The following is a 12,367-nucleotide window of genomic DNA, read 5'->3' on the forward strand; positions in this document are numbered from 1 at the left end:
TGAAGAAAAGCAGTCACCTGACTTGAACTTCAGTGGTGTTTCCAGATGTGACAAAAGCATTTATGAGATGTAGGACTCCATCCTGAGAAATCCCATTGTGGCTGAGACTGCACAGAAGGGAAGGAAGGATTTTCACATGTCAGGAGTCAGGGCTGGCCCAGGCTCCCCAGGCACAGAAGCAAAACTCAAATTGGCACTAAAGACAGAGCAGTTTGTGGGGTGCTGGGCCCCTTCAGCTTTGCTCAGTCACTGAACTCCCCCAAGACAGGGCTGATGACTTGGGAGACAGAAAATGCAATTTTCCTCTTGCACTAGAGAGGCAGCAGCAGCTGGAACATTCACTGCCCCAGCAGAAAGGGAAGGGGAGAGGCTGGGTAGGGCACAGCTCAGCTCACAGCACCTTGGGAATTGAGTTACTCAGAGAGGACACCACACCCAGAAGAGGGATGAGCTTAAAGCTCTGGGTCAGCTTCTGTGACACCACCCTGTGGCATTCACATTCTCTGAAAAATCCCTTTGCCCAGGATTTTTCTCCTGGGAAGCTTAGAAGCCTCAGAGAAAAAGGAAAACAATTCTTATCTCATTTGCTTCTCCCCTGTTTTGCTCATGTGGAATGTGTTTGGAGATTGTTTCATTGGATTCTGGTGTGAGCCGTTCTCACTCTTTGGCCAATCAGTGCCAAGCTGTGTCAGGACTCTGGTAAGAGTCACAAGTTTTTATTATTAGCTTTTTAGCATTCAGTAAGTATCTTTTCTGTATGCCTTAGTATGGTTTAGTTTATTATTCTTTAATATAATATAGTATCATAAAATAATAAATTAGCCTTCAGAGCGCATGGAGTCAGATTCATCATTCCTCCCTGCCACAGGGGTCCCTACAAATACAATCCCACCCCACTCTGGGCATTGCTATTTCCTGCTGACACTGATAAAAAGACTTTTGCTTATTTTCAGCAGGTCTTGGATCAGACCCTGAGTCACCACAGCCTGGTGCTCGTAGTTCAGTCAGAGCTTTGCTCCCAAGGCAGGAGAGGGAAAGAAGCACAAGCAGAAGCTTCCTGGAGGATCACACAACACCCTCCTGCTCCTTGGGTTCACTGTGAATTCTCTTACTTGAGGGAACAGGTACCAGGCACTCGATGCAAGCGGTCCAAGAGGCACCTCAGGCCTTCATCCCCCAGCTGATTCCTGGAGAGACTGAAAGGCAAAGAACAATGTGGCCAGCCAAAACTCAGCCTTGGAAACAGGTTGCCCAAATAGGTGGGGGTTTCCCCATGCCTGGAAATATTCAATGCCTGGTTGGACAGGGTTCTGAGAGACCTGATGTAGCTGAAGATATCACTGCTCATGACAGGGAGTTAGACTAGATGGACTTTAAAGAGCCTTTCCAAAAAAAAAAAAAAAAAAAAAAAAGTATAAAAAGTATTCTATGTTTACTTTAAACAGCAACGGTCCTTGGAGAAGCTTTGACGAAAAAACTCCAATTTCCTGCACTTAAATCCTAGCTTAGCCAAAAAGGCCTGTTTAAAACTTATGAAATTACCTAATGCATAAGCTCCAGAGCAAGCTCAAATGAAGAGCTCAGGTGAAGCAACAAATGCCTCCAAACAGTAAAGGAGTCAAATCCCAAAGCAGCTGTCCCATCAGCCCAAAAGGACCTGTATAATTGCTCATTGATTGTGTTTCTCAGCAGCCTGAATGAGCACACACACCCCTGCAGACAGGCTGGGACACTCCAGCCACTGCTGAACCCACAAACACAGCTCTCCCCCTGTGACTCTGCTCAAGACCATGGCAACACCCCAAACCCCACTCACTCTATTTCTGCCAGCCAGCCGTGCTGCTCCAGGATGCTGCAGAGCTCCTCCACCTGCCCTTCCCCAATGGCACAGCCTGTCAGCCTGTGGGAGACAGCAGGAGGGTTAGAGCATGGCCAGCAACCACTGAGAAGTGCCCACCTGCACCTTCACACCAGTCTCTGTGCAGAATTCACATTTTTTGCCATCTCTTGGTGCTGGGACAGAGACATTTACAGGCTCCTGTGCAGGGGCACTCCAGGGCCATCCCTCATCACACAGATGCTCATGTGGAGGTTATCCCCCAGAATTTGAGGCACACATTTGGAAAATGCACTGATGAATGCTCAATTCAGGTGCTCATGCAGCAGAATTTTGTGCAACTCAAGATGATCATAAAGAAAAAAGAAAAAGAAAAGCACTGGCCTCTGCCATCCCAGTGCATCCAAATGGTTCTGAATTGCACTTAAGCAGATGAATTGAGCCCTAAAGCTTAGGGGCCTGAGCTCCTTGGCCACCAGCCCATGAATTCTCAGTACAAGAGGCAATCTGGCTCCCTGCACTGGTGCTTCAAACCCACCCACAGAGGATCGCAGCCAGTGCTCTGTGCCAGTACCTGCAGGATGCCCTGTGGCTCTGCGTGCTTGCTCCTAAATGCAGGAAGGCATTTTCACTTGACCTGAGGCAGACACAAAGGACAGTCCTTCTGCACTGACCTCCAAGGATGACAGGCTTTGCAGGCCCTGCAGGGCTGAGCTGCTGGGCTCCAGAGCCCGAGTGCCTCACCGGACTTCCACCGCTCTGACCCGCTCACAGAGGTTGATGGAGTTGAGCAGTAGAACAGCACAACGTGGGGACAAGGAGTTTTTCCTAATACTGTAAGGGAAGGGAAAGAAGAAACACTGAAATCAGCTTCTAAGAGAGGCTTCCATACACACAGCCCAATTTCCCCATTATTCATTTTGAGACACAAAAGATTGGAGACATCCCATTTGACTCAGGATGAGGGAGCAAGGACCTAAAGCTTTGAGCATTGGCACTCAGCGCTCCTTTATCTAAAGGAGAGGCTCCTTTAGTCTCCTTTGCCTAAAAAGGGAGCACAGACCAAGGGCTTACACTGAACCACTCCTCCTTTGGGGCTGCTGGACTAGAGACACCCCAAATGGAAGCAACATCCCCACTGGGCAAACTCATTCTCATGACACCCTGCAGCTCCTCCATGCTACAAAACCTTGTAAAACATGGCCAGGCTCCTCCTGGGCTCTTAGTCCACACAGTGGAGCACCCTATTCCCTGACAGGGCTTCCCTGGTCTGGATTCCAGCCTGAAAAAAGTTTAAAAAAAGACTGGCCATGGCACTTGGGGCTATAGCCTAGTTGAGGTGTTAGGGAAAAGGTAGGACTCAATGAGCTCAGAGATCTCTTCCAACCTCATTATTCTGTGATTCTGAATTGCCCTCTGCTAAATGTCATTAAAGTGCTGCTTTACTTCTAGAAACAAGAAAAGAATGGGTGTGAAAGCATTTCTGCATTTTGTTTGCCTTGCTTGTTAGTTTATAATTACTGATTAATGCTCCTGAGATCTGCTGTGCTATTAACACTTTCCAAACCAATGTTTGAAAGCAGGGACCCCACACATTACCTCAGGAGTGTCAGATGACAGAAGAATGGCAGAAAGCTCAGTAATCTCTCAATGCTCTGATCACTCAATGAATTTCCAGACAGACTGTAAAATATGGAAGGAAACAAAACCCAGGAGAAATTGTTTCAATCTCTAATTACTTCTGTAACATTTACATGGACATGCACACACAAATGGGCAAATTCTGTGAAAGGACATGTCCAGAAATACCATGAGAATTGGGCAAAATTTAGTCCTTAGTTCTCTTTGAAGCAGGACAGTAGAAAGTCTGGGTTTAGTTGAGTATCTGGATGAGGATGTGGTGAGAGGAGAGCTGGTGTACATCAGCTGCCACCCTGAACATCAAATCTGGGTTTGAACAGCAAATCTGTGTCAGGGCTTGGGGAGAGAGACAGACAGACTTACTGGATTTCTGTCAGCTGGGGACATCGAGCCAGTGTCTGGCACAGCCTGGTCACATCCTCCAGACCCACTCTGCACTCCCTGAGACTGAAGCAAACAAAGCACTCAGGATCTGGACGTGCCCACAGGATGCCACCAGCCCCTGCATGCCCCAGAACCTCACAGCCCAGGACAAGGCCCATGGGGACCCTCTCACTTCCACCACACAGGCTTTGCTACCCTTGGTCTGGGACTTAGAAACCACAACCTGGGACAAGCAGATGACTTCACCAGCCCTGAGCTGATTGGAGAGAGCCAGTGCACCAAAATACCAATACTCTGGGTATTCCTCCCAAGAAATACTTTGGGTATTGTGGCTCCCTCCCTAGAGCCACATCACTGGTGACTCAGTTGTCTCAGGAGACTGGAGAGCATCTTCCCCTGCTCAGCACTGCCTGGGCTCTCCCAGGGGAAGCCTGGAATTGGTGCCTCCTCTGTCCTTCTCCAGGAAGGAAATCCTAGAAGCCTTTTTGGGTGACAAACTGGCAGCTCTGCATGGGATGAATGTAGCACTCACACAGATCTGTCTCTCATTATTTATGGGTAGGAGCTTCCTGTGCTGGAAAGCAAGGCAATCCCCTCAAACCAAGCAAGAGATGCTATTATTACTATTAACTTTCATCTCTGAGGAGACACAGCTGGAGGGATGGGTCAGTCCCACACACCACACTGCCCTAAAGACCCCCACAATCACCTCTCCCCCCAGTCCTGGTGCAAAGGGAAGCCAGGCTGCCATACCTGAAGCTTTGTCCTTTTCCTTCCTGCTTGGGGCATGCCAGGGAGCCACTTCTCCATCTGCTGGTGCTGCTGGGGAAGGAACAGTTTGTCCCGCGAGTTGTGCTGGTGTTCTCCCCCATAGCCAGCTCCCCATGAAGGGGCTGAGGTAGTGGCAGTGGCCTCCTGCTCCAACCTGCCTTCCCCCACCACCTGCCAGAATGAGGTTCAGCCCATCCCCAGAAGAAAAAGAGCATTATTGGCCCTTTTCCAGCCTCCAGAGAGTTGTGAGCCATTCAGCACTTGGGCATGTGCTGTGTCCTGGCCAGCAGGGAGGTGACTGAGCCTGTCCCAGCAGTGGGTGCTGATGGCCGCTCCATTGTCACAGACATCCCTTATGAGAAATCCTTTCTTTAGGATTTTTCCTCCTGAGAAGCTGAGAGGCCTCAGGAACAAAACATAAACATTGATTATCTGTGGAACGCAACAGGTGGATCTGTGATTGGTCCATGTTGGTTATTTCTAATTAATGGCCAATCACAGTCAGCTGGCTCAGACAGAGAGGCGAGCCACAAACCTTTGTTATCATTCTTTCCTATTGTGTTCTTAGCTTGCTTTCTGATGAAACCTTTTCTTCTATTCTTATAGTACAGTTTTAATGTAATATATATCATAAAATAATAAATCAAGCCTTCTGAAACATGGAGTCAGATCCTCATCTCTTCCCCAACCCGTAAACCCCTGTGAACACGGTCACACTCCATGCCCTCCATCAGCCATGAAACAACTTCCCCCAGCCTGGCCGGAGTTTGGCTCCTCATAACACACCTCAGGGACCCCCATGGCACCTGCTGTTTAGAACTTCACAAGGAATGTAAAACACTTATGTGAGCGGGTATGATTTTACCTGACTCTTTCCCAAAAGGTCACATGAGCCACCTGGGGGTGTCCTAAGCTGTAACCAGAAAAGAACATCATCAGCACGGAGTTTGGCAACACAAGCTCCTGTATCATCCCTAAAAACCCAGAGCTTGAGGTTGTAAACAGCAAAAGAATATAAAAAACTACTCCTGGCCATACCTGAGGCTCATTGCTTTAATGTGTCCCAGTGTAGTTAATGATTGAGCTAAGAAAAACACAGAGCTAAGGGAGATCCGGTTGTTGTCAAACCTGCGGGAAGAAAATATAAAAGCAGCTGCTGCAAGCAAAACTGATAAAAAATATCCCCACAGCACATCTGCTGCACAGATCCTTGTGCAGCACACCCTCTGTCAGTGTTTCCTGCTGCAGCTCTGCAACTCACTCCCATATATTTTAAATCATCCCTCACTTTTAGTGTTCAGAGAATCACAGAAAAACCAAGGCTGGAATGGATCTCTAGAGCTGATCTGGTGAAACTCCTGCACAGGAGGGTGAGCATGGAGAGACAGCTCAGGACATTGAACAGCTGGGTTTTTATCACCTCCAAAGACAGCGAATTCACATTCTCTCAGAGCAACTTGTTCTAATCAGATTGCCTGTAACTGGAACAATCTTGGTTCAATTAACCAAACAGAAACAATAAATATTTCTTTCAACAGTGCAGGATGGTGCCATTCTCCTTCAGCCAGTCCTGCACAGAGCACTTGCAGTGGGAGTGCAGGTAAAATACCCAGATAAACAAACACCAGCCAGCACTGCAGGAGAATTCAGACTCCACCACTGAAGCTGGGTCTCCCCAGCACCTCCCTTCCTTCCAAGCTGTTCCCTTCAGGAGAGGAAGGGCTGCTCCCCCTCCCTGTTAGGGGAAATTCAGTGAGTTGCTGAAGACCTCAGGCAGTTTCAGACCCAGGTACCTGACATGAAACCACCTGTCCCCTTCATGGGGGAATGAGCACAGAGCCTCTGGGGCACTGATCTCAGCCAAGCTTCAAATGGACTCAGTCTGCTCTGGGCTGGAGGTGGGGACGGAGCAGACAGCACAGTGCCCAACACAGAATATCCTGCACTGATTGGGAGGGGCCTTCCCAAATGTGCTTCCACAAACACTTCACAAAACCCAGCCCATGCATAAGGAAAAACCAGGAGCTACTCACTTGAGAGAACGTAGCATTTTCAGTTTTGGGAGGCACTGAAACAGCTGCAGAAGCCCCTCATCTCCCAGAAAATTCCCTGATAGGCTAGGATTTAAAGAAAGGCATTTAATTTTCACAGTAAAAACACCCATAGGCACCATCAGCTCTGTTATCTGAAGGCACAGCCACACCTCCCACCAGGCTGTGGCTCTACCCCACTCTCTCTTCAACACTAAGGGGCATTTTCTGAGCATTCCAAATAAATGCAGGAAAACACCAGGGGAGCTGAGGAGGACTCACTCCAACTCAGAGATGTGGCCACATTCCTTCAGGACTGCACACACATTCTTCAGGTCACTGCCTTGAAGATTACAGTCTGTCAGTCTGTGGGGAAAAAAAAAGAAATCAATCATCCAGGTCTGCAGGATTTCAAATAAAGGTGGTAAACCTCACTCCTCTGAAAATCAGAGAATCAGTGAAGAGATAATAATGAAATTTAAAAATGCCTTGATGCTTAGCAGCTCCCACAGGGTGTCCAGGTGATGCCACCCCTGCCTGGCACTGCAGGTCCTGTGTCCTTGGTAAGGCACAGGGTGGCACCAGGTCCCAGGGGCTCCAGCATTCCCTCCATCCAGGACAGACCCTGCAGCTCCCCTGGCAGCTGGAGAGTCCCAAGTCTCTTGTGATTCTCCTCTTAGAGATGTGAATTACATCTCTAAGATGTTACACTGGAAACAGGACCCAGAGATGGGACATGCATGGGACACAACGAAAACTGGCCAGGGTACCTGATTTTTTGGGAGGTGTCTGGTGTCTGGTTTTCCTCCCCACGTTGTTGGTCACCAGTAGAGAACACAGGCTCTTCCCTAAGTGAGCACAAAAGCAGACAAAGGTGAAACTCTTCTGTTTTAGCATTTTGGCAGATCCCTGGGGCCACCCTGGCTCCAGCCTGTATCTTGCCAATTGCAAGCTCTCCTTTTCTACCCAAATATCTGAGCACGCAGACAACTGGAGAGAAGGGGAAAGAGATATTTCTGTCTAAGTTTTATGGAGAATTCAGCTTTTGCTGAATTTAGCTGAATTTTGCTGAATTTAGCTTTTGCCTAAATAAGTTTTGTGAAGAGACTGTACAAAAATCTGACTATTCATAATTAAATGGAACTGTCTATGACTAACTAAACTGTAACTAAAAGCTACAATTATAAACAGTGAAACTATAACTAAATCTGACTATTCATGACTAAATGGAACATGCAAAAGCTAAAATATCAGAGTTTGAAATGCCACCTGGTGCCTTAAAGGAGCCCACAGATTGCCTGTCTTGGGCTGTCACTCTCTCTCAAGCACAACCACTGAGCTATGCCTGTAAGAGTGCTGCTTTGTCTCTCTGGCTAAAAGGTGGAATGTAATTATTCCATGGGAAATGCTGTTTTACTGTGAGCTCAGTCCACAGAGAACAAGGGTATAAAGAGTGAGCCTGAAATCCCAGGAGCAACAGAAAACCATTTCTTGGTCAAAACCTTCATGTTGAGCTGTTTTAACCACAATTTTCTGAGGGGAAAAATTAACTTCCAAATATCCCACAATTTTGGAGTACCATGATCCAGAATGGAGAGTGTTCTGAACTCAGGGATCTGTGAATCTTTTCAGAATTGGGTGTGGCATTCACTTGTTATTTTACCCTCACAATTATCAGCTAGCACGGGTGTCATTGAACAGCCTGCTCTGCTCAGGGTGCTGTGGGATGAAACATGCTGCTCTAGAGGCATAAAACACTACAGAAGGCAGTGACAACTTTTCAAAGGGCTGAGAAAGCCAGGAGACAGCTCCACATTTAGGTTTGGGGGTGGGGTGGGAGGCAGGAACTGCTGTGGAGTGGAGTGTTACCCTTGGTACCTACACAGGATGCCAGAACTAAACAGGATGCTGAGATAACGCCATTTGTGCACACACAGCCTACCTAGGAGGAAGGGAAGCAAGCTCCCTGTCTTCTCTGAACCTCAGCACTGCAGTATCACGAGAAAGGCTGTGAGGAAGAGAAGTAATCAATCAGTGTCATGGTTTGGTTATTTACAGGACTTCTTGTTTGGTTTTGTTCTGCAAAACTCTGGTGACACCAATCATTTGTGCTTAAAACACTCCCAAAGCAAGAAAAAACAATCCCCATCAGTTTTAAACTCTGGTTGGATCAAATTATGCAGTATCTGATGATCCAGTTTCTCTGAATTACTAGACAAAGCACAAACAAAATTGCTGTACTCAAATGTGTTTTCAAGTGATAGTAACAGAGGAGAAAGAACTTCAGTGCTGCTCCAGGAGGTGTCAGCAGCTCTCACACTCTGCAGAGATCCTGGCTCCAAAACTCCCCAATGCACAGAGCAGGGAAGCATTTTAAAACACCCCATGCACTAAAGGACAGAGAGCTTTGCAAGCACCCAAATTGTGGCTGATGGCCTGTTGTCATCTTATTGCAAAATTCCAAACCTCCTCAGTGGCTTCTCATGGGCAGCTCCTCACAGCACTAACTCCTTCTTCTGTACAGCCAACAAACTGCAGCTCTCCTCTGGAGGGGCTCACCCACTCTTTTATTGCACTGATCCTTATTGGACACAGCTGTGGCTGTAAAGGGCAGCCCTGTTCCTAATCCTTGGTAATTGGTACAGCTGCAACTCCTCACGAGTGAGGTTGCCTTCTGCACTGTCTCTGTTTCCTTATCCCCCCAACACAGCCCTGCAATCAGCTCCCAGCAATGCCACCAAGGGCCACCAAGGGTCAGTGACCACCTTGGGACACGCTCTGCACCCACCCCACGCCCGAGGTGACCCCACAAAACCCTCAGAATGCAATTCCCGGGCTGGGGATTAACCCCAGGCATGGCTCCAGAGCCACATACCTGACCTGCAGCTCCATCACCTCCTGGCAGGAGTTTGCTGACTGCAGCAGGCTGCACAAGCCACTGACAGAGAGGCGGTTCTGGCTGAGACTGGGAAAGAAAAAGGCAATTAGCTGGGCCCTGAAATCCCACAGGATGGCCTGTGGAGCAGCCACCAGTGCTCTGCATGCTTGGAACCATTTCCCTTCAGAAGAAACCAAGGCAGGTTGGTTTTGTGCAAGGCAACACTTACTTCAGCTGCTTTGAGATTGATAGACAGGGGAGGCTTTTCAGCAGACAACTGCAGCCTTCATCTCCAAGCTTGTTGCCTGATAAACTGAAGCATTTTCCAGTTAGTGGGGACTGACTGGAACAGTAAAAACAAAGCTCTCAAAACCTGCTTGCTGTTCCTTTCCCACAATTGCTTTTTTGTCAGGACTGTTGCTCTGTCTCAGATCAATCTTCCCCGCTTATTTCTGCATCAACCAACTTCAGACAAAAAGCTTTAGCCCTTGGGCAACATGATTCATGTTTTAGACCCAAACCATCTTGCTTTAGAAAAATCTATGCTCTTTAAGGCCCTTTCCAACCCAAACCAGCCTGTGATTCCTGCTCCCACACGCCCTGCCTGCAGCCACTGAACAGGAAGGAAAGGAGGCACTCACTCCACTTCAGAGAGACAGGGACAGCTCTGGAGAATGGCCACAATCCTCCTGGCATGCTGGGAGAGCAGCCTGTGGTCCTGCAAGCTGTGAACAGAAAGGCTTGGTGAGCACTGAGGGCATGGGGGTGCCCCTGGCTGGGCTGGACCGGATTTCTATTGTCATCTTTATTTACTGATTCAGGTTTATTTCAAACTTTCCACATGTGGAAATATCCTCTGTCCTTAAGGATGAACACATCTGCTTCTCTGGCCCTTCTATAGTACCTGCCATCTGTAAACCACATGCACCAGCAGGACTCTATGTGTCTACTCTTACCATAAATTCACACGTCTAGTTGGCATTAGGTGTTCTTTATTTTCTTCCAACTTCAAATCCGGAGATCTGCAAACAAGCAAAATAATTTGGCTTTTAATATGCTTTCATGAACTATTGACAGCTTGGTCCCAGTTAATATTTCCCAGCAGAAACCACCAGGTCTGTGTTCTGTGTCTTTTTTTGCAATAGAACCATGGCACCTCAAGCTTACCCAGGCCCTAAGGAGATGCTTTTGTGGGACTGGCTGTGGGTGTGTGTGCAAACCCAGCCATTTCTGGGTACATTTCCCATTGCTCAGGCAGCTGCAGGGGCTGTGGGCACCAGCTGTGCTGTTATTGTGGTTTATGGTGACACTTCAATCAGCACAATTGAACACAGAGTAACCACAGTGCAGTGTCTCACCTCTGAGCTCTCCCAGATGCGCCAGAAAAATGAATAACCATGGTGTCCCCCCTGAAAAAGAGATCCAGGTCAATATCAGGTCACACACTGGGCCAGGATTTTTTTTTTTTTTTTTTTGCAAAGTTTGTTGGAAAGAGATTCAGTAGAAACTCCCTTCCAGCAAGAAAAAGAAGAAAAAAGCCATATGCAATTTGAGTTACACCAGGGATTACTTTGGCCTGTTAAACTTAGAACATAAGACAACCACAAGAGCCAGGATGATTTAAAAAATCTACTCTTTGTCATCCCAGACACATGAAAATCCCAAACCCTGCAATTTAAAAGAATGCACACATTCCTTAGAGCTAAATTCACACATTTTCACTGAACTTAGCTGACTCATAGCAAATGCATGCTAGTTAGTAAAGAATTTCCTTTCTGATATATTGCAGAGCTTAGAAGCAAATTTAAATTCTGTTATAGAAGAAGAAATATCACACTTTGCAAATGGTTTTACAGACCAAGGATAAAAAGACCTATTAAAAATACAAAGAGGAAGTACATGGTATGAGGAATTCACATTTTGTTTGCAATAGAAAAGAAAAAAAGAGTCAAACTGATTTTTGTTCACCTCAATTAGCCAACAATTAAGCTGAAAAAGTGTCCATTTAAAGTCAGCATCTAAAGAGACAGCCTGCTTGCTTTTGTAAGAGCTCTCATATATTGATACCTGGCACAGAGTTCAGTGACATTTTGACACACGATGCCTTCCTTTGCCAGACTGAGAACAGCATTCAAGGAAAGATGGTTGTGGCTCAGGCTGTGAACATGAGGAGAAATAGAAACTCAGCTGCTGGGCCCCACAGGATGTTCTTTTGTTACACAAATGCCCTGTGCTCTGTCCCCAAACATCCTGAAACACACGATCCTTTAATAAGGGTATTCCTCAAAAACTTCTGAAATTTCCATCTAGGATTCAACAAAAGCATTATCAGATTTTTATCAGTTCTTTCTCTGCAAGCTGTAGCTCCCATGAATTTAGACTCAGGTATAACTCTTCCATGTGCAGCAGAATGATCACTAACCAGTTTTGGGTTAGTTAGTGGAGGTAGTTCACACCTTCATGACTGCACCACTGATCCACAGTGCAGCTCAACTCCCACTACAACAAATCCAATTTAATTATGGCTTGTTAAAGCAGGGAGGCCTGAACACAATCCTGCAGCCTCTGAGGGTTTATTCTTTAATTGCACATTTGTTCTGTTTCATTACTTGTTGGACCTCATTAGATGTGAAACACTTCTCAGCCAGCTCTGGATGGCCACAGGAGCTTTAGAAGGAGCAGCACAGGAGAAGAGGGCTGTGGAAAGGCTGGGAAGACTCTGATGGAGCCATCCTCCCTAAATCAGAGTGAGATACCTCAACCTGAACCTCACCAAGGGGAGCAGAAGAGGGAAAGTCAAGCTGGGCACTGAGCTGAGCACATGCA

General features: G+C 47.1%; 1 protein-coding gene across 1 annotated transcript in view; it reads right to left on the minus strand.

Moving 5' to 3' along the window:
- NLRC5 (NLR family CARD domain containing 5) overlaps positions 1-12,367 on the minus strand; it is a 34,576-nt gene that overhangs the window by 11,459 nt on the left and 10,750 nt on the right. The window contains exons 10-29 of the mRNA XM_063168017.1: positions 11,609-11,698; positions 10,900-10,950; positions 10,498-10,563; positions 10,183-10,266; positions 9,771-9,854; positions 9,539-9,628; positions 8,606-8,671; positions 7,434-7,511; positions 6,946-7,029; positions 6,667-6,750; positions 5,672-5,761; positions 5,499-5,546; positions 4,616-4,684; positions 3,842-3,925; positions 3,437-3,520; positions 2,582-2,671; positions 2,412-2,474; positions 1,817-1,900; positions 1,113-1,196; positions 18-107 (exon numbers count right to left, since the gene is read on the minus strand). Coding sequence (XP_063024087.1) covers positions 18-107; positions 1,113-1,196; positions 1,817-1,900; positions 2,412-2,474; positions 2,582-2,671; positions 3,437-3,520; positions 3,842-3,925; positions 4,616-4,684; positions 5,499-5,546; positions 5,672-5,761; positions 6,667-6,750; positions 6,946-7,029; positions 7,434-7,511; positions 8,606-8,671; positions 9,539-9,628; positions 9,771-9,854; positions 10,183-10,266; positions 10,498-10,563; positions 10,900-10,950; positions 11,609-11,698 — 1,563 coding nt within the window. The remainder of the gene's footprint in view (positions 1-17; positions 108-1,112; positions 1,197-1,816; positions 1,901-2,411; positions 2,475-2,581; positions 2,672-3,436; positions 3,521-3,841; positions 3,926-4,615; positions 4,685-5,498; positions 5,547-5,671; positions 5,762-6,666; positions 6,751-6,945; positions 7,030-7,433; positions 7,512-8,605; positions 8,672-9,538; positions 9,629-9,770; positions 9,855-10,182; positions 10,267-10,497; positions 10,564-10,899; positions 10,951-11,608; positions 11,699-12,367) is intronic.

The sequence above is a fragment of the Melospiza melodia genome, chromosome 13 (genome assembly GCF_035770615.1).
Source record: "Melospiza melodia melodia isolate bMelMel2 chromosome 13, bMelMel2.pri, whole genome shotgun sequence".
NCBI classification, from domain to species: domain Eukaryota; kingdom Metazoa; phylum Chordata; class Aves; order Passeriformes; family Passerellidae; genus Melospiza; species Melospiza melodia.